Consider the following 23,326-nt stretch of genomic DNA (forward strand, 5'->3'; position numbering starts at 1 on the left):
TAAACATTCCTGCAGACAAATATCCAAAATAACAATCTGGAATCTTCACTGGGCTATTCAGATACAACAGTTTAACTTAGAAACAAATCCCATGTTATCGTTCTTGAATCCAGGAAAGCCAGAGACTATGCTACCAATGCCCAGATTAACTATAGGAGACAATCCTACATCTCTAGCAGAATTTACAAGGCTCGAAAACCTATGGGAACCTCTTGAATTTGAGTCATACTATGCAAGTACCAGTGTGTGGCTTTCTCTTAACTAAGACTTCCACCAGAATAGCTGGTTTATTTTCATCTGACAGAACTGAGCCACTCACACAACTTTAATACTAAGGTGTGGTTGCATGACATTTGATAAGCAGTGGTTATGAGGTAGAAATTAGTTTCCTTGGTTACTAATCAGATACAGAATGAGCCTCCTTGGTTACTAATCATATTTAACCTTTGATCTGACACATCCTGGCCACCAAATGAGCTAAGAAGGGGTTGGGGATTTATGTCAAGTGAAAACAAACCATGGCTGACCCTTCACTCTGATGATATCATTTTCAATTTTATTCTTGCTACCTCCAGATGACTTTGTTTACTTTGAAGAAATCACCTAGAATGATGGAATTTGAATTAGGCACCTTTAGCCCCTTCAACACCTGACTTCTCCCTCAAATCTGAGTACATACCTTTGAGGGTAAAGTATAATCAAATATACATCATCAGACTGAAGGGCTTAAAAATTCATGACCAACATTAGGAGTGCAAGGAGAGACAAGGGTGGAGCTGCACCAACCTCCACCATTCCTGTCTGTATCATTACCAACTTGGTTCTATTCAGTTGTCTTTATTCTTCACAAGAAATACCATTCATAGAATTTACAATGGCTGTTTATGTCAGGTAATATATTTAACATGCTGTAGGTTAAGAAACAAATTGCACAACTAAATAAATAATGGATAATATTAAGCACACACCTTATGCATTAAAAACTTTTCCAACTTCATATAAACTGATCACCCCATTTCATAAGTGGTTTAGAATCAGAATAAGTAATAAATCACAAAGTCCTTGGAACACCAGTATAAGAAACAAAAGGGAAACTGATCTACTGGTAAAGAAAAAAAAGTCCTAACTGGATCTTTCAAAAAAATTTATATCTCATTTAAATATTATGCAGGTTTGCATATACTGTATTGGTAACAGGCAAAATACTCAAATTTCCTTCAACAGCTAAAGGCAGCACATATACCTTGGTATCATTTAATTTGGCTGTACACAGAACTAGAAACTGTTTTATAATGAGATTATTATGTATATACTGTATTAATAATTCACTATTCCTCATTCAAATAAACACTGAAAAAACAAAAAAAAACAAAATCAAACTCTGCAGTGCTTACTCAATTTAGGATTAGCAAATACTGACAAAGATTTCAAAGCACTCTTACTGAGAGCTTTATAGCACCATTAGCACACCTCCAGCATCTCATTTTTTGACAGAGTTCAGCTGCTTCAGTATTAAAAAATTACTATAAAGTGCCAAGGAAAATACTTCAGTGGAACGTACTTCTTTTTGTTTGATCATCCTCTGGTTTCTGTGGCCCTCTTCTTCTGCTCTAATAACCTTACTTTTGCTCCCTTTGCCATCTAATTATTTGCTCCTACTTAATCAGCCTTCTTTTTGCCAGGAGGAGGAAGGTGAGCTAAGCGAGGCCGGGTACCATTCTTGACACTCTCTTGGTAAGTTAGGAAAATCTTGGCATACTCAGGTTTTCTTTTTGCATGAGCCTCAAAGTCCTCTGTTGGGAGATCAAACATGGTTTTGTTAGAATTGTCACGACTGCATGTACAATAGAAGGTCAGAGTGCACTGCACTGTAGGGAATTCTGCATGGTTCTGAGCATATATAATTACATCACCACCACCATCATCATCATCTGGACCCCTTTTCCCACTCTACGGTGGGGTGAGGAGTAGCAGCATCCAGACAGCTAAAGTCTGCCCCAATTCAATGGGCCACACATCCATTTACTCATCAGTCAAGCCCACAAATTCCTGGCTCTATCTGATATGCCAAAAAAATTTCACCACCTTCTGTAGCTGCACATATACAGGGTGTCCCCAACTTACAAAAATAATTGGTTCTTAAAGGTCTTTTGTAAGTCATCTTTTTTCGTAAGTCCATCTCTAAGTCTTATACTCTCTCTCTCTCTACAACCCAACCCTAATCCCATAATTACTAATGACACAAAGTTCTTTCCCTCTACCCTATCTCCTTTATACTCCATATCTACTTCTGTCCTATCTCTCTCTCTTTCTCTCTCTCTCTCTCCAAACCAACCATAATCCCATAATTACTGAGGTCACAAAGTTCTTTCCCTCTACCGTATCCCTTTTCTATACCATATCTACTTCTGTGCTATCCTCTCTCTCTCTCTCTCTTTCCAACCCAACGCTAATCCCATAATTACTGAGGCCACGAAGTTCTTTACCCCATTGCCTTCTACTCCATACCTACTTCTGTGCTATTCTCCCTCTCTTTCTCTCTCTCCATACCTACTTCTGTGCTATCCTCTCTCTCTCTCCATACCTACTTCTGTGCTATCCTCTCTCTCTCTCCATACCTACTTCTGTGCTATCCTCTCTCTCTCCATACCTACTTCTGTGCTATCCTCTCTCTCTCTCCATACCTACTTCTGTGCTATCCTCTCTCTCTCTCCATACCTACTTCTGTGCTATCCTCTCTCTCTCTCCATACCTACTTCTGTGCTATCCTCTCTCTCTCTCTCTCTCTCTCTCTCTCACTCCATACCTACTTCTGTGCTATCCTCTCTCTCTTTCTCTCTCTCTCTCTCACTTCATACCTACTTCTGAGCTATCCTCTCTCTCTCTCTCCCCTCATCCAGATTAAAGCCCATTATTGTCTCTTCTCCTCCACTAATCTCCTACCCTTCCCTGAACTGCAATTATCATCTCACCACCTTGACAGTGTCTTCACCTGATGCCATCCTTCCTTGCTATGACTGACCTGACACATATACACACACACACACTTTTTTTTGTATCTGCGGATTTTTCGTAAGTCGATCCTTCATGCGTAAGGGTCTGACTGTACTTATCCAACAGAGCCAATCTGAACACTGTCATGTTAAAAAAAAAGGGTGCCAAATCCCTGGTCATGCACTTCTTCGCACAAAATTCATCCAGCCAGCACGATCTCGTCAGTCCCTCAGCCTTGCCAACTTCCACACCTTTCTTCCTCACACACTCATCCACCATATCCTTCCACCTTCTTGGTCTGCTTCACCTTCCTCCTTCAAATTTGCTCAGATATACCCTTTTCACCATGCTATTGTCATCAATTCTCTCCACATGACCATACCATCTCAGTACACTCTCTTCGATTCTGGTATCCACAGACTTCCTCTCCTCGCATCTTTCACGAATCACTTTATTCCGTATCCTATCCACTCTCTGTACTCCACATACATTCCTCAGCAGTCTCATCTCCACTACTCTTACTCTTGACTTTTCATTTTCATGCCATACCATAGTCTCACATCCATATGTTAAAGTTGGCACAAACACTCCTTCTTATAAGCCTCGTGCAACTACAACACTCAAGCCTCTGTTTCTTATCAAGGCCTTCATAGCACCAGCTACATTCCACTTCTTTTGCACATTTTCCTCTCTTTTCTATCACTGTACCCAGGAATCTGAACTCTCTCACCAATTCCAGTCTCTCTCCATTCACTGTAACATCACTCTGGGAGTCACCTTCTCTCTCGATTACTATCACTTTAATCTTTTTTACATTTACTCTCAAGGCATCCAGACATCAGCAAAACTCTACACTAGTTTGCCAAGTTCTTGTCTGGTATTTGCAAGCACTGCATCATCAGCATAAATCAAATTTGAGATATTTCATCCATCACCATTCATTACCAATGCCATCCCTCTCTCCATTACTCATGTTTTTTCTTCTCTCATCACCCCATCCATATATATATATATATTAATTATATTGAACAACCATGGGGACATCACACAACCTTGTCGCACACCCTCACCGATCGTGAACCATTCACTTAGATGCCCATTTACCCTTCAACATGTCACTACCATCATACAAACTCTTAACGGTACCAAGCAGCTTACCATCTACACCTTACATGAGCAAAGCCTTCCACAGTCCTTTTCTGTTTACTTTGTCATATGCATTTTCCAGACCCATAAATCCCACAAACACCTTACAATCTTTCTCACAAGCACATTCCATGAACCCACCCTCATCCCCCTGGGAGATTTGTACACATCTTAATTACAAGTGAGGACTACTTCACATCCACTTCCTTAACATTAAGTATCTTTATATGAAACACATCCTTCCTATGTCAACCTAATTTCTCTTTGATCCTTTTTCTTGAAATCTATAATACTTCTCACCATATGTGATGTAGCCCTTGTTGTTCTGGTCAGCTTGTTTGAAGATACGTTGTGTCTCTTCTTCTGTCATGTCAAGGGATGCTCGAAGGGCTTTGATTAGATCCTCCAAAAGGATGCATCCCTTACCCCCTCGATCAAAGAGCTTGAAAGCCCAACGCAGAGTGTCCTCTGTATTGGCTGGCTGTGAGTACTGACAGTACCCTACCAGATACTCACGGAAGTCAATGGTCCCCGAGTGGTCCTTGGTGGAAGAACAGGACATCATGAGACTACTGTATACAAAAACACACAGTTTGCTAATGGTTCAAGTATCAATCAAAGATTATGTGAAGGGGGAAACGCAAGAAAATAATTCAAGGAGGATACGAGAAGGTACAAATGAATATGAAAGATCATTAATTTTTTTACAGAATTGTAAAACTATAAGTTTCTTTCTTGTAATGCCATCAGGAATAGAGAATAGCCATCTGCTCTTAAAAGGACGTAATAATGGATAGATTGCTTTCCCCCAAACTTCAACCTACAGCTGTTCAAGTCCAACTATTACAGATTTTTTTGAATGGAAGGTGCCAGTAATCCGGTGTATGAATTACCTTTTTAATCATTTGTTTTTCCTTCCTCTGTTCTGTTATTTAAAAAAAAAAAAAAGTTGTTACTATTTTTATAAATGCATCAACCAAACATATCTAATTTTGATAGCAGAAAGAACAGCACCAAAACTATCATAAAACTACAGTACAGCAGAACATTCCTGTACCTTTCCCTGTCAATAGTTACTGTTTGACTATATTCATTCTCAAATCAACTGGGTCCCAACATTTTTTTTTCTATTAAATCATAGGAAGATGTTACTTTTGGACCTTTTAGAGACTTTCCTACAACTATTTCCAGATGTTCATTTTTCCAGTTGATACATATGCTAACAGCCCCAGCGATGTGGAAATGTGCCTTGATGTCAAACCAGATACTATCTACGTAGTACTGGAACAATTTTCATGCAATCATGAAACCACAGGAACATAGGCGCTTCTGCTTGTCATCACCAGGAAGTCTATGATGAACAGCAATTCTGTAAGGAAATAATTTGAGATCTTTTCAGTTACTTCAGTGGCTACCACTGTGGCTCAGGTTCAATTTCTGGGATCACCTGCATAATGATTTCCTTAAGACTTCACTGCCAAGTTGTAGAATTGGGCTTTGTTTCCAGTATTTCATGAATCTGATGGTTGACCAGAATACTTATTGTTTGGATCAAGGACTGAACCCTTCTCTGTGCACTTCTTTACAAATAAATAAATTAAAAAAAAGTATGAGTGATAGGGTGTCTGGTTCATTTTAACATCTGATTCACAACAATACTGACACCACATCATAAGGAAGGAATGAACCTCAAAGTAACAGTGGCTATTTTCATCTTTTACTTATTTTTGTATTTCAAAGTACAGTATTCAAAATCAGTTGCAGCTTACCTGCATGAAAATTCTGTAAATCCTAGTCATATTGTGATAACAGAAAAAAAAAAAAGGACAATAATGAGTGATGTGATATGGCAGATTCTTTTTTTTTTTTTTTTAACACCCTGGTTAGGGTGGTTATGGCCATGTATGTGGGTGCTCACACCCAGGTGAGAGTGAATGGAGATTTGAGTGATGAGTTTTCCGTGAATGTTGGTGTGCATCAGGGGTCAGTCTTGAGTCCCATGTTGTTTATCATGGTACTTGAAGCCCTTTCACGTGACTTTAGAAACGGACTCCCGTGGGAGTTGTTGTATGCTGATGATTTGGTGTTGATTGCAGAGAGTGAAAGGGAGGCGGAGGAAAGGTTTAGGAAGTGGAGAGATGGTATGGGGCAAAAGGGTTTAAGGGTAAATGCAGATAAAACAAAAGTGATGATATCTAGGGTTGGTGGCGGTACTGTCAAAGACGAGGGAGAGTGGCCATGTGCAGTTTGCCACAAGGGCGTGGGAAGTAATTCCATCTTGTGCGGTGTGTGTGATAAATGGGTGCATAAGAGATGTAGTGGTATCAGAGGTAGACTGCGAGATAATGCTGATTTTATGTGTACGGCGTGCCGGGGTGAGCAGGTGGAGATCGTCAGACGTGAAAGAATTGAACTTGCTGGTGAATCTCTTGAGTGTGTAGAAGAGTTTTGTTATTTAGGAGACATGTTGTGTGCTGGAGGTGGGGCTGGAGCTAGCTCTGTGGCTAGGGTGAGAAGTGGTTGGAAGAAGTTCAGGGAGCTCTTGCCTCTCCTGACATTGAGGGGGCTCTCCCTACGTGCTAAGGGGTCTTTGTATGCAGCGTGTGTTAGGAGTGTAATGCTGTATGGCAGTGAGACCTGGGCAGTGAAGGAGGAAGACATTCGCCGGCTCAGACGTACAGACATGACAATGATTAGGTGGATGTGCAGTGCGTCCCTGCGTCCAAGGCCTGGAGGGGCTGGGTTTACAATGGAAGAGTTGAGAGGTAGGATGGGACTGGAGTGTATTGGTGTTGTGATGAGGAGAGGTAGATTGAGGTGGTTTGGACATGTGGAGAGGATGGGGGATGATAGTTGGGTGAGGAAGGTGAGAAGTGTTAATATTGGGGGTGGGGTTATGAGGGGTAGACCGAGAAAGACATGGGACGAGGTCATTAAGTGTGACCTTAGGGTTAAGGGACTGAACAGGGAGGCTGCAATGGATCATGCAGCATGGAGAGCCGCCATTAGGTGACCAAGGCCGACACATGCAAGCATGTTGGAGCCTTTAAAAACGAAAACTATAGAGTTAACTAACCAACATGGTAATAACCAGTTCCATTTTACCCTCAACTGACTGCAGGGACGTAAGACTAGGTTACCAAGTCCAATACATTTAAGAATAAATGATCTACCTACTATCCTTGAAGGTACTGCCTATCCCCACTCATGACTGAAGCATCCCCACAGTCATCTGTGGGGATGGAACCTATGCAAGGTCATCACTCTGACTGGGGAGTTCTAAACATTAAAGCACCAAGCATCAAAGACCACCACAACACTGACTCACCTTGTCATAAAGCTTGAAGAGGTCAACTAGTGCTGGTTCAGACTCAGGTATCCCAAGATGTGTAGCAAAGTCGGAAAGTGTGATCTGACCATCACTGGTGGCAATGTCAGCATAACGGCTCAGAAGTTCCTCCTCTACATTCTTCAAGTTTAGCCTGTGGCAAAAGTTGGTGGGAGGTGATCTAGAGTTTAAGACACACTCTCTCTGTGGGTGCATAATAAATGGCTATGAACAACTATGACAAATCCTTTTGTAGGTCATTTTAACCCCTTCAATCCAGGTGACAACTCTTTAGATTATTCTTGCTGTTACCAAATTATTTTATTCAATTTAGGAAAGGTCTCTTGTGCTGAAGGGGTCTGTTGAGGCTCTGTTTGACTCTGCCAGTTAGAAAAGTGTATCCTCAGCTAATTAAATTATAAGGAGATAGCAAGGATAAAATCAAAATGATAATCCCAGGCTCAGTGGGTTGATGCTCTCTTGTGATAATTCCTGCAGCTAATGTAATGAATGAGTTCAGTATTATTGAGATTTTTTCATAACCAACTGTAGATACATACTGGTATGTTCCATTATCATCATCATCATCCGGACCTCCTTTCCCATCCTAGGGCAGGGTGAGGAGTAGCGATGTCCAGACAGTCCAAAACTGCCCAATCCAATGGGCCACGTTTCCATTCACTCAACATTCCAGCCCCCGGTATCTTGGCTCTATCTGATACGCCAAAAACATTCACCACGTAATGTAGCTTCACATAAATGTATCCGACAGAGTCAATCCGGACGCCGTCACGTTAAAAAGGGGTGCCAAATTCCTGATCATGCGCTTATCCTCACAATATTCATCCAGCCAGCTCGATCTCTTGTCAGTCCCCTAGCCTCACTGATTTCCAAACTTCTCCTCCTCACACACTCATCCACCATATCCCTCCACTTTCTCCTTGGCCTACCTCGCCTTCTCCCTCCTTCAAATTCGCTCAGATATACCTTTTTCACCATACTATTGTTATCCACTCTCTCCAAATGACCATACTACAGTATCTCAGTACACTCTCTCTGATTCTGGTGTCCACAGACTTCCTCACGCCTCATCTTTCACGAATATCATTACAGTAAAACCTCAATATAACGGACTTCAATTGACCAGAATTCGCCTTTATCGGACTCAAGGAGCTACCAGACTAAATTCCTATATATCAGAAAAAGTCCACTAAAGCCAGAAGCAGTCCGGACTGCCTGACCACTTCAGCTATGTCTGCCACAATAAGATAAATAAAAGACATGTTTATCAGTGTACAGTACAGTATTATTATATATATTATACCAATTGATTAATGTAGTGAAGTTATAACACAGTACAGTACCGTAGTGGTAGTCAAAACAGTTTAAAAACCGTTCATGCAATCGGGACTAATGTCTGATATATCGGAAAAAGTCCGGGTTAGCAGGGGGAAGTCCAGATGTCACTTAATCGGAATTTCGCACTTTTCAGAATGGTTTGGGCCCCAATTAGTCCATTATAGTGAGGTCTTACTGTATTTCATATCCTATCCACTCTCTGTACTCCACATACTATTATATGGTATGTTCCATGAGCTCATATTTGTCTCCTAAGTGCTTCTGGATGCTAGATGCTCTTTCTCCATTTTCTACCAAATGAATTTTATTAAGCTGTTGGGGATATATTGTCTTGTTAGCATGTTATTATATTTAGGAATTCAATGGTAATTCATCCTCTAAATAACTACCTAAATATAGTAACGTATATGCAATCTAACTTATATCTGCAAAAATAGCATTATGAATAACATTATACTTAATCCCTGCAGTATAATAACATACCATTAATTATCTTCTTGTTACATTCAGATCTCATTAAGCTCAGGAGAACCCACTGGTAGTAAAAAGGGTTAGGTTGTATTTAACCTGTCCAGTGCAAAAGGTCTCTTTTGAAGCTAAATAAAATTACTGTATCTGAAGGGAGAAAGAATGAAACGAAAAATACATAATTCTGTGCTGTATTCCAAGTGGCACAGAAGGCTTCAATGCACCTCTTCCTTAGTGATTTATTCTCCACAGTACACCTCTGTATCATCTTAAGGGTTAATGATGCAAACCACATCAATAGCAAATTACAATAACACAAATAACATAGAAGAGAATGTAAGAAGCAATATGCAAAGAAAATAACTAGTTTTGCCAAGTCTTTAAAACCAGTGAAAATAAGGTTTTTATATCAATAACTTACCCAAGGCGATGACGCAGCTTTTGGAACTCTATAAGCCCAGTTTGGTAGGGAAGGTTCTTGAGTTTGGCCTTATGCATCAATCGACAATCATCATAGGTGTAGTCTGCCACTGGTACTCCCAGTGCACTGGCAGTGAAAAGTGGATGAGAAGGGGATTATGAGGTTGTGATACAGGGATGGGGTGGAGAGGTATATGATTCAGGGTGGTGCAAGTTTGAGTGAAGGTTGCCTAATGGCAGAAAACAGGATGATACGGTGGCAATTTATTTGTAGCCACCCATTCTGGGATTAAGGCATCAGACTATAGAATGGTGGACAGATGGATAGATCGAGTACAGTAGTATGGTTGAGAGAGAGAGAGAGAGAGAGAGAGACATAACATCTTACTTTCCACTAATAAAATGATCAACATATGAGATCATACAATGTGGAACTAGAGTGGCAACAAAATACAAAGTAGTGACCAGAAACTTTTGGAGGGGAAGAAAAAAAAAGAAAAAAGGTAACTTCCCAACTGAGGCAACACTTTACTTAAAACTCCAGTCATGATGTCTGATCCTAACAGTGCTAAATAAATGTTTTCCCTAATGAGACAGATACACATTTATGACAGAAATCTGATCTGTTCAATATTAGTTAATGCTTATCCCTTACCAGTTGCAAAAATACATGTAAATACTGTACTAAAAACCTGTAATACACACTGGTGTAAGAACAATGATTTACAAATACTGCTGGTGGAAGTTACAAATAAATTATACAACACTGCATTTAATGCAATACAAAATTGCAGGGCAAAAACTGTAATACCGTACACTCACTCCGCCATAACTTGCCGAACATTGTTGGCAAACAACTTGGCATCTTGTTTTTCTTCTTCGCTTGGTGTGTAGACTGGTAGATATTCAAGCTCACAAAAGTTATGAAACTGACAAAGAGTCACCCATAACATCTTCAAACTGAAAAGAGTCATGAGACAAAATACTACCACTGTGAAAGAACTGTAAGTTTACTGTACAGCCTTTTGCAAACTACAGCATCTGATTACTATATGACTACAAAATAGTACAGGTATCTTTCACTGAGTACTTGGATTAATACAGTAGGGGAGGGTGGAGATGGTTTGGATATTTAAAAAAATATATATTTATAAAAAACCAGGTTTAAGCAGGAATGTAATCTGGTTTATGTTAAAATGTTGCCACATCATTTGGGTCTTTAGGTTGATAATATGAAATTCTTAGCTCTTTTCAGCTTTAAGCTATAGTTAACGAAACACAAATGACTAAATCGTCTGAACCATCCCTACCAGTAATGATGGTTTGAACAGTAGGGTGGGATTGTTTGGCCGTATGTTAATCAGCATATTCTTAAAAATATGTGAGTTATATTGGATAAAAACAAACATTAAGTAATTCAAAGATACCTGTATTTAATTTTCCTAAAGTACAATATTAAACTTCAGAATCCAAATGAACTACTTGATATCTGTTATAAAATATATATATATACATATAAAATTTCAGGTCAGGTGCGGGTAAGGGGATGAGTCTGTTATAATGTGGCAAGGGTAAACCAGCTCTGCTGTCGGGCCCTGCTGCGAATGTCACTGATTGCATTGCGCAGTTGACCCTTGTGCGGTCTGGTGCGGTAAGGATCTGTCCGTTCTCCCCTTTGGGGCTAAGATGCGAATGAATGTGTTTGAATGGATGAGTAAATGGGGAGTGTGTCGTCCTGTCTCGGTTACCTCCCTTTCCTTGGGGGAAGCAGCCTAGATATATATATATATATATATATATATATTTTATAACTGAAATAACCTTCACCAGATGTATTAATAAATGACTTAACCTCTTACTTTCCGCTACAAAATTATGCATAATTAGCCTTCTCTCTCTCTTTACCATTGCCGGGCGGGGTAGCTCCCTCCTGTAACCCCAGCGGGGCTATATGGCCTTAGTTGCCTAGCTCGAGGAATTCATTTCTCCATTTCTCTCTCTCTCTCTCTCTCTCTCTCTCTCTCTCTCTCTCTCCCTATCACTCTCACTCTCATTCTCAGTCTCTCACTCTCTCTCACTGTCTCACTCTCATGTTCTCTCTCACTCTCACACTCTCTCTCTCTCCCCCTTTCTCACTCTCACTCTCTCTCTCCCTCTCTGGAATACTGACTTCACTTTTAACTTTCTAGGCTATATTTCAGACGGACTAACTTAAGACCTTTAATGCACATTGTAGCCTGCAAAACTGAAATAGAAGTTGTAGTACCCTTTCCTTCTTCTAACACTTTGAGGAATAGGTTAAATAAACAAAACTGTTAATATATATTCCTCAATAACTGTTGAGAATGGTGTTTCACTATGTGTTCAAATATAAATGATCAAAAGTAGCATTATCATTTGATAAGGTCATGACTTGGTAGTAGTGGAGGGATAGTTCGGCCCATCCCCCTCCTCAACTGTCCGAATCATCCCGAATCTATGTAATTAATTGATGGGTACTCTCAAGTTTCACACAAGAGCTTAACATTCGTTTTTCACAGCAATATGTTCTACATGCAACACAGATTCACCCTGATAATGCACAGTTCGATGCTTGGCATATTCATAAAGGTAGAGCTTATGATATACACTCAAATTATTACATAGCATGTGCAAAAAAAAGTAAGGCATTTCTAGCTCGGAGGTTCCATGTGGTCGATGTAAACAAACTCTCCCACTTTCACACAAGATCACACGGCCCTAGGTCCCATATGTTTCTCAGGGAATGCACTGTCCAAACCATCCCACGGTCTGAACCATCACCGCCCTGCCCTACTGTTACCTTTACCAAAAATTTTCACACTAACCAACAGCATGTAAAAATATGATACACTATAAACCTTAAGAAGATAAAGTGCTTACAGAATGAATGCAGAATGCCAGTTCCAGGACTAAATGTATGATATTCTGTTTTCATCAAAGAGAATGAGGTACAAATCCATATAGATACAGCAGATCTTGATTATTTTATCCTAAGCACACTAAAGATTCTTTCATTCTAACAGCACATACTGAAAGAAATTGAAAGATACAATAAGAATTCTAAAACCAAAATAAAAGTGTGGGGGTGACTCACGCGCCAGGTCCATCCCAAGTCCAGGTGAAAGAGTCAGTACGGTTGTTATATCGGATGATTACTGGCTGAACTGGCACTCCTGGATAGAAAGCTCCTGGCTTGAAGGTGATGAGACATGACCGGTTGGTGCAGGTTCCCTCTGGGAAGATCATTATCTGCAACAAAACCAGTTCTTATAACTTTATTAATCTTCCCTGGAAAATCTTTCCATGACAAAAACATTCCGTAGGTAAGCATGTACAAAACTGGTACAGATTAGGGATACTATTAGACACAGGCAGATGGGGCCCCTTGATCATCAATATTTTTAAATCTCACAATATACCCTCACTAACAGAATTTCTCCATTGAACTGATGCCATACTTTCTCTTTAGGAGCCCCTGTACTGAGGTGGTAGTGGTAGGTGGGGGCACTCACCATCCACTCACTTGATGTAGTGCTGCTCTCAGGTGACTGCCCTTTCCTCTCTTCCTTCTTTCCTTCCTTCCTCTTCTTTCTTTCATTCTTTCCTCTTCCTTCTGACTACAGGCAACTCTACAGTAACTGACAAGCCAAATGGTTCCCTGTACTCCAGGAAACCATTTACTACGCTGGGTGGTAACAATATAACCAGTCTATGGTGCCTGGTGGTTTAGTGGGTAATTATGGATTGAGCCTGTGCAGGTTTATATCTATGGGGTGGTTGGGGTTTACTGCTCGCGTAATGCCATTCAGGGATGCATGAGGCTGGTCACTCTTATCTTGAATGTCAGGACCAATTTGCCTAGCCCCCGGCTCCTACGCTCCTCATGGGGCAACACAGGATTAGATGATGTATGTATGTATGTACTGAGGCTGACCATATACAGCTAACAGTCTTCTATGAGTCAGGAGTTTAATCAAGTGCCAAAACCAATTACAGTATTTACTATCCAATAGTTGCTGGAAACTGTTGGGAAAACCAGATTTAAGGATGTGTAATACAACTTACTAATCTGCTGACGTCTAAGCTATTACTTATATTCTTGTAGCTGAATTCTTTGACAAGGAGCGATGTCTACATGGCTAATAAACTTTGGGTAAACTACTAAACTGAAACTGACTGGGAAAGTGAATGAAATAAATCTGAACTGAAAAGCAAAATAAAAAAAAAATGATATGGAGTTGATAAAATGAACTGTTTGCAACTGCTGTTTTTAAACAGAATTGATGTATTAAAAAAAGCTGCATTGTGAGACTTATTATACAGGCAAATTCTGTAGTCTGACAGAACCTACTTACAGTTTTATGCATCGGCAAACATCTGCGGCAATGTTTGTGAATTTAGCATTTGATCAACAAAATAAACCATCATCCACTCACTTGATGTAGGGCTGCCTACTTCTTCCTTAGCCTTTATCATTCTTTTTCTGTGTCTGCCCTTCTCTCTTCCTATTTCTCCCATCTTTCCTGTCACTTCTTATTGCTTTTCTTTCCTTGCAGGTGGCTTTCTATTGAGTGACAAGCCAAATGGTCTCCTGTAAGCCAGGAAACCATTTACAACGCTGGGTGGTAACCATATAACCAAACCATACGAGCTCCCTATGTGTCAACACGTGGGTTGGTGGAGGGTTAGTGCCCCTCCCTGTAAAACAAATAACTCAAAGTCAAATGGCCACCCCTTATGGGATTGTGGCATCTGGCAATAGACATATAGATAGAATAAACTTAAGACAAATGTCACCCTATTCCTGTCACCATACAAGATTTGCCACTATACAGTACAGTACTTCTAAACTGGGGGGCACACTCACACTAAGTTACTCTTATTCTTACGGCACTTGTATTCTGTGACAGGGCCCTGTCACTATTTGTGATCAACTAGAGCAAAAAACAGATGCATTCCCTTTACAGTAACCAAGCTACAGAAGATTTCTCACCTCAGTATCACCTGGTGGTCTACTGACGATTTTGCATCAACATTTACAAAACAGTCATCTCACAGAATACAATCATTTATGCTGCACTATGGGATGGTTTACCCCCTAGAAATTTGTTAAATAATCTGAAATGATGCTTTAATATATTATAATGTCTATTGAAGCTTTGGAGCACTACAAAAAGGATTCTTAGGCAATCATAGTCAAATTATGGCTGCGGGGTTCCTTTGCAATAGGTTGTCATTATTTGTGGGTGTGTCAATTCCCTAACATCCACTAAAAATGAGGGAGACTGTACTGAACAATTATTATGTGAGTAAACGAATTATAATCACACTGAACAATTACAGTGCTGTTTGCTTTGCTCTTTTTCCTCTCTTAAAATATCCATTAGTCAATCTATCTAAATACATATATACAGAGTATAAAACTCCTACCTGTGGCCAATCTTCCTTGCTGGTGGCACGGTTCTTGATTTCTTGTATGGTGTTCTGGCGGGAGTTTGGATCTTCCCGCCACACATACACTGGTTGGGTGTAGTCTATATACTCTGTCACGGATACACTGACATATAACCTTATGTCATATCACTTACATTGAAATGAATACTCATTGATGCACACACACTTTACTTATTCAGTACATTGGGAATCACTGAACTAACATGTAACCAGCTTATAAACAAAGTAGAAATTTCCCTGAAAGAAAGGATATATGCCTCAAAGTTTTACTTCTATAAAATATTCTGTAAGCTGTAGTTCAGTGTTACAACTGCCATAATAATTCTCTACTATTACTATAACTCGCAATATCATCATCATCATTATGCAAGTGACTTTGACACAAAGTACACAGAACAATATACACATACAGTACAGTACAAATTATTTCTTGCCCCCCTATCAAAGGAAGCTCATTTATCAATGTCGTAAATCAGTCTTCCATTACAACTTCTACTGCACTTCCTATGGCTGTGTCAGATTCAGCCATACTACTGTCCTGTAACATCTTGAGACTGAGTGATGTCCTTTTTTGTTCATTATTGCTGCTACCAAGTGACATTTAACTTGGGAAAGGCCTCTCTTACTAAAAGGGCTTATCAAGGCTGTATCTAACCCCTTCACATAAGAAGTCAACCCTAAGTTGAAATAAAGTTATCAGGAGATGGTAAGAATAAAATGAGAGATATCCCAGGGTTCAATGGGTTAATAACCTGCATCAATCATCTAATAAAACAGAATGTGTCAGTAAAGCAGGATCTTGATGAACTAATGAACATGGGTTGACAGATGACATACAGCAAAATACATTTTCATACTTCCCTACTTAGCTAAAAGTTATGTGATATAAATGGCACCAATCACAATATTAAACCAATTCATCAATCCTGAACACCCAAACTAAGAGCCAAATTGTACAGTTCTGTAAAGGCAAGTTAGACCAGGTAGAGTTTGAACTTCTTTCCTAATATAATGATGACAAATTTCTGTATTGCCTCTGCACATGTAGTGAGTGATGAGTAAGGATGGAAGTTTAGAGCGTGAAGTACTTGAAATGGTACAGCAAGGAAGAAAGGTTGCTGGTTCTTTGAAAGCAGTGATAAGAAACAGGGAAGTAAGCATGGAAGTGAAAAAGCTACTGCATGACAGAATTGTGATACCAACTGTAATGTATGGAAGTGAAGCTTGGACCTTGTTGGTGGGACACAAGTCAAGAGTGAGGGCAGTGGAAATGAGTTACCTGAGAGGAGGATGTGGAGTCACATGGAGAGACAGACTGACAAATGAAGAACTGAAGGAGAGTTGTGGTGTGGATGTGGATGTGATAAGCAGCATTGGGAGAAACACAGTGAGGTGGTTTGGCAGTGTGGAGAGAAGTGGATGTGGATGTGATAAGAAGCATTGGGAGAAACACACTGAGGTGGTTTGGCAATGTGGAGAGAATGGAGAGCGAGAGACTGACAAGGAGAGTGTACATAAGTGATGTAGAGGGGGGGAGAGGGAGGGGGAGGCCAAGGATGAGGTGGAGGGGTGGAATGGAGAGGTATATGAGAAAGGCGTGTGTGAAGTGGGAGCAAGGCAGTGAAATGGAGGGGGACAGGGCAACACGGAGGCGATTTGTTTGTGGATACCCCTTACGGGATTAACGTATCTGGTAATAGATAGATAGATAGACAGATAAATAGATGTATTACATGTAAATAAAAAATTACCTTTCTGGTAGCTATGTAAAGACATACATATGATATGTGTATAGTTTTTTTAATACAGTATGCTGCAATTTTCCAAGTATACACCATTTTGTTTCTGCTGCAAATATTCACTTTCATATTTTAATAGTCATTGTAGCAACTGTTTTATAGTTAGCCAAGTAAAAAAACAAACAAAATAACTTACCTTTCCTTATGACCATAATATTTTTTGTTTCCATATATACTTCCTGTGCTATAATTACATCAACAACCTATGTGTCTCAAAATGAAAGAGGAATGGAAAAACAATTTTGGAAAAAAAAATGATGAATGGCAACTGTTATGGATGATCAAAGGTTAACATGTTTTCATATGGTGTCAGAAATAAGGATTATATCAATGATGGATGTGAAGAAGGCCATGAAATGCTGAATAATGGAATGGTTGTAAAGTGTAGATATGGTGTATACCAAAATTATAAACTACAGATGGATGGATGGCCCATTTCACTCAACAAGCTAATCATAGTCTCCACAACTTTATTTAATTACCAGTGATTATTTTTGAGTGTCATCCACCACACATATAGAAAATTGTCAGATGCTACCTTAGCATGTGATTTTGGTACTGTACATAGTATGACACTAATACACTTTATTAAATTTCAGCAGCAAAAAATATAAAATTCGACACCTTGAAGCCTGTATGCTGACTGCTGTAATATTAACTAAAAGATTTTTTTTTCTCTCCAAAGAAACAAGATTGCTCTAACACTGGCTTTAATCATGACTTTTTTCATTAAAAAACAGGCATAACAGTTCTGGTATTATATATCATTTTTCCTGAGTAATGCAGTAGTGTACAGTATATGTATACCATATACATAATGATGTGCATCACACAAACTATGCATCTTCAGGATATTTTCATACTGTTAATCAGCTGCAAATTGTTTCCATTATGTTTCTGTTAAGTGCAGCACTTCAAAAGATAATACTGATGTTGTTGCATCTTATGATTCTGAATGACCCCAGAACCCCATCATGGAGTGCCTATAAATCAGCATTCAGACATGACTAAGGACACTGATGTAAGGAATCTAATCCATGATGCTTCCATAAAGTGCAGCACTTCAAAGGATAATAATGATGTCATGGCATCTCATGATTTTGAATGGCCCCAGAACCCCATCATGGAGTGCCTATAAATCAGCATTCTGACATGGCTAAGGACAGTGATGCAAGGATTCTAATTTCTAACTCCAAACACTATTCAAATCTCACAGAAGTATCCTTATAGAAGTCATGCATGATGAACAACTTAATAATGGGTTCTGCATTCAGTCATTACAATACTACTACCAAGCCTTAGCTGGAATCTAGCTTCACCCCACAGGACTACTGGTAGCCCTACAGTGAGAAGGGAGCATTTCAAACACCTACTGCCAAAGAGAGGAAGTTGGAGGTTCTCTATGCGGTTGACCAGACATGGCACTTCGGACCAGTAAACTGCGAGGGCATCAAAGAAACTGCTATGAGGCCCAACAACAAGGATGGGAGCCTCTGCTCTGGTTGCCATGCGCCCTTTGATTTTGATCCACTGGCATCCATAGCATCTCATCATCATGCGACCCATAAAGCCCATATACCATCGAATCTTCCTGTGGAAGTTACAAAATATAACCCACATCAGGCTCACCAAGGTGATATTTATCGATTTTCAGTGATGCATCGTAAGGCTACACACTAGGTCACAAGACGCAATGCAATAACTGTACCGCCACAAAGAAAACTTAGACCTGCAACAACTACTGATTCCTACCATTAAAAAATTAGGCAACTACAGTACACAGGGGATGTCATGTTCAACAAAAGTAAGCCTATATACAAACACAACAGAACAACTGACAGTACCAGTAATCCATACTTAGCAACATCAGAATGAAATAAAGTAAAGGAAATTTGTGAAATATTTTAATGAATGTACACCAACAGTGCCTCTCATGTTTCACTTGTAACTTTCACCAAGGGTTGATCTGTGTGCTCCGAACCAGATACTGTTATTACTAATTCCAGACTAATTTTTACAAGTATGATAGTGACAAAGTTAATTTGTGTACTTGATTTAACAAAAAAGAAATACAGAAATCTCTATCAAGTTGCTTTACAAAAACTAATTTTTCATTTAATTATTACCTGGTACATTAAAAATAACAACTCTCACTTGAATTTTAATCTATCACTGTCCAATCAAAGTTTGACAACTTTAAGAAATGACAATACAATATATTAGTAGCCAGATACCAACAGGGAGGTACAGTATATGACAACTCCACTGCAACTAGTGTATCTGTATTCACATAAGTGAGGCAATGTGTTAAGACCTATACTGCAACAGACTCCTGTAGCTAATCTGGGAAGGAGTATTATGTAAACTATCAATGAAATTATCTGCTTTGCCTAATCATGTATCACACACAAATTTACAGGTACATATCAAAGATCAAAGCACTAACAATGTAACATTTTCTACATGGATTACAAATACAGGGTGTCCCAAGAGGAAAGCACAAAACTTCAGAAAATGATAGATGAGGGAATTCTAAGGAAAAAAACTCTATATGTCCAAATCTCAACTGTTACAGAGGTACAGTTACTGATGGCCTTATGGGCAAATTATAAAGGAGACTATTTTCACCCACACAGTTATCAGTAACTGGAGCTCCGTAACAACTGAGATTTGGACAGAACATCATATAACATTCTTTGCTCAGAAATCCCTCATTTAGCATTTCCCAAAGCTATGCCCTTTCCTCCTGAGACACTCTATATAATACCACTGCTGAGTATGAGTTAAGTGGGAGAAGTTGAAGGTGGAGATAGGGATACTACTATCCCACAGATTTTTGTATGGGTGTAAGCACTGTAGTCAGATGACAGAATAGAGCTGGTATCAAGTGTTGACCACAATACATGATACTCCATACCAGTGAAAGGCAGGTTCCCTACTGAATGTGACTGCTCATACTCTTTAACCTGTATGGTCTATCCATAGGTGTGTGGTTTTATAATACATGTACTCAAAGGTGACAGTATGAGAGTTAAATACTGTACTGTGGCACAGAAGTGAATGTTCTCAATAACTATGGGAGTTGATTGCTTGCACAGCTGTGAATGATCTTAAATAACTCATCAATACTGAGTTCAATGTACAGTACTCAGTAAATTATGTTATTGACAAATGTAATATGAACTACACTGTACCAGTATATATGACTGAGAAGCAGGGCTAAGAGGGGATTAGTGGTTGGATTTTAACACATATTTATGACTGATGCTTTGTCATAACTATGATTTACTTTTGCATGAAGAACTAGGAGATATTGAAAGTTTATTTTTTGTCCTTCCAGCCATAACAAATAACAGACATGACTGTTTTCCTCTCATAACCAGGAATTGCTTTTTGATGAAAGAACAAAAAAACAAAAAATGGGAAAGATTCTACTTTCATTGTCCCTTGAAAACATGTTTTGGAGTTCCATCCCAGAAGTACAGGGAGTGGGAAACTGCATTGTGAGAGCCTACAGCACTGCATGTTAAAAAATTCTGTATGAACTGCCAGTGAAGGTTAGTAACCACACAAGCAACCTCCATCTCAGCAGCTACTTCAGCAAACAAGGGATGAGGCTATGGCACACCTAATGTCTGACTTGGCTCGTATCTCTGACTAGGGTAAAAATAATCTGGTTGTTTTTAATGCATCAAAGACTCAGTTTTTACACCTATCAACCCGACAAAATCTTCCACAGGTATACCCACTAATATTTAATAATACTCAGCTTAATCTTGCATCATCCTTGAACATGCTTGGGGTTTCATTTACATCTCTTGTAAAATCTGCTTCCAACAGAGTGGGTGTGCTAAGCCGACTCCGTTCTTTACCCCTGCACAATTGTTGACTCTATACAGGGGTTTTATCCGCCCCTGTTTGGAGTACAACTATCATGTGTGGGGAGGCTCCCCACATACAGCTCTTCTCAATAGGGTGGAGTCAAAGACTTTTCGTCTCTTACTGACGTTCTTAAGCCTCTGTCTCTTCATCGCACTGTTGCATCCATATCTCTTTTTTATTGCTACTTCAATAGTCACTGCTCCTCTGAACTGTTTGCATGCATTCCTTCACCTCTACGATGGGTGCATAGCACCCATCTAGCAGCAAACTCTCATCCCTTTTCTGTCCAACTCTCTAATGCAAGAGTTGACCATTACTCCCAGTCCTTCATTTATGCAACGGGTCAACACTGGAACTGTCTCCCTCTGTCTGTATTCCCCGCTTCCTGTGATCTCCAGTCTTTCAAACGCAGTGTGTCCAGGCATCTCGAAATGATGGGATCTTGAATTTGGCTCTCGCTTGTATTTTGTTTTTCTCTTGGATGGAACAAAAATTGTGAGCTCCTGGCCTTTGGTTCCTTCTTCCTCGCATAAAAAAATAATAATAATAAAAAAAGAAAAAATCGCAAAAAAAAGATTGTACTGTAATCAGGCTACCACACTTTCACTCTGAAAAGACTGGATACCAAACTGCTGCCTTGTGTGAAGTATTTTTCATAATACTAAACGTAACTCCAGATGTCCTTTGTAGGGTATTCTTGTTATCTTACTTGAAGCGAGTTGCATTCACTGTAAGAATGATATCCGGCAATGAAAGCCCTGAATGAAGACAATATCCAACCCCTCCAGTTTGAAAAGATTCCTAACCCCCCAAAAATCATCTCAAGATTGCAAAAATAAACTACTGTACAATACAAAAGAAAATTCATCATAGTTATGAGGTTAACCTCATTACTGTGATCATGTACTTTTTTCATTTATTAATGCCATTCCCAGATAAGTATACAAACTGGGACCTTTTTAAATAGAAGGACTGGCTAAAGCCTGTATTAAATTCCTTCAGTATGAGGCATTTCCTAATTTTTATAAAATCATCTAGAGGTAACAAGTAAAATAAAAAGCACATCAGACTAAAGACAGTTAAAACACCGTATGAGAGGCTGTACTTTAGGTTCAAGTTTAACACCTTCAGTACAATGATATACTTTTCAGTTTTATTCCTGCTATTTACACAGTTTTATTCAGCTCAGGGAGACCTTTTGAACTAGAGGGATTAGATATACCCTTCAGTGATCACTTCAGTCCCGTGGGGTTCTCCTGAGCTGAATATAACTGTGTGTAAATAGCAACAATAAAACTGACATAAAAGTAATTGAACTGAAGAGCTGAAGTCACTGCCATAAACAGTTACTGATAGTGGATTTCAAGTAGCATCTGATACATTACACCAAATGATTTCACATGAAGTATTGTTCAATAGTGCACTCACTGTCACTGTTTTTCATTCACTTTCCAAGAAAATTTTTTCATTACTAATGTCCAACTGAGTACTGGTACTGACAGCTGAACAGAGTGCTGATGCCCTGAACTGATGAATCTAAAGGACAGGACAGACACTGGCATCTGGTGGTATGGTACATAAACCCCCCCCCTCCCCCTCCAATACCTCATTATACAGATCAGTGAAATAGATTTACCATTCCCTTCAGTGTTAATAAGGTGTAATAGCATGACACAGCAAGCAGCTGTAAAACAGTTCAGCACAGTTCTTCAAAATATTCTTTCAAAAAATACAGTCAAACCTCTGTACATAGCATAATGAAAAAACACAAAAGACTGGAATGCTGCTTAGAGTAGGACAGGGTAGCATGAAGTGGAAAGGGCAAGACTGATATACTGTAGTATTTACTTTGCAACACTATGCAAAATACTGTAAACTTGTAAATGCACTGTGCCTACTATACTGACTTTGGTCGTTCTTTGAAGAATGGTGATATTCACTAATTAAACAAGATAATATTAATTCTTCAGTAATGAAAACTCATCACAAATGAAGGATAATGAACCATTTCTTAATTAACTGTATGGGAATAAGCAAAGCTCAACAAAGTTGTTGGATAATGAACCAATTTTCAGTTTGTTATTGAATTAAGCTTAAATACAATCAATATATAAATTAACAGTATACAGCAAGGGATATCATATTCATTTTTATTTAAATTTACCACAACTTCATTATGTCACTAAGGAACCTACAGGTACAGGACAAGTACTGGACATGCAAACTTGTACCAAGTGAGCCCATCAGTACTACTGAACATTCTCTGTCCAAACAAAATCTTGACTTTCCGGCAACAAACAATACCACAAAAGATTAAAACTGGGCACACAATGTTATTTCTTACTTTACAAGCTTGGTCAACAGCTGAATCAAATCACTGTTAGCTTCAAGTAGGCTAGAAGGTAAACTGCTCATTCAACACACCACACAGAATCATCCAACAGGGAGTGATTAA

At 39.2% G+C, this 23,326-nt stretch overlaps 1 protein-coding gene across 1 annotated transcript in view; it reads right to left on the minus strand.

Annotated features, from left to right (window-relative positions):
- Positions 1–369: 369 nt before the first annotated feature.
- Positions 370–23,326, minus strand: part of LPCAT (lysophosphatidylcholine acyltransferase) — a 109,072-nt gene continuing 86,115 nt past the window's right edge. The window contains exons 4-10 of the mRNA XM_080271641.1: positions 15,167–15,279; positions 12,831–12,985; positions 10,538–10,675; positions 9,717–9,842; positions 7,469–7,622; positions 4,441–4,681; positions 370–1,793 (exon numbers count right to left, since the gene is read on the minus strand). Coding sequence (XP_080127767.1) covers positions 1,660–1,793; positions 4,441–4,681; positions 7,469–7,622; positions 9,717–9,842; positions 10,538–10,675; positions 12,831–12,985; positions 15,167–15,279 — 1,061 coding nt within the window. The 3' untranslated portion in view covers positions 370–1,659. The remainder of the gene's footprint in view (positions 1,794–4,440; positions 4,682–7,468; positions 7,623–9,716; positions 9,843–10,537; positions 10,676–12,830; positions 12,986–15,166; positions 15,280–23,326) is intronic.

This window comes from Coenobita brevimanus, chromosome 47 (assembly GCF_032717465.1).
Source record: "Coenobita brevimanus isolate Jiangsu-jjx chromosome 47, ASM3271746v2, whole genome shotgun sequence".
In the NCBI taxonomy this organism is placed as follows: Eukaryota; Metazoa; Arthropoda; class Malacostraca; order Decapoda; family Coenobitidae; genus Coenobita; species Coenobita brevimanus.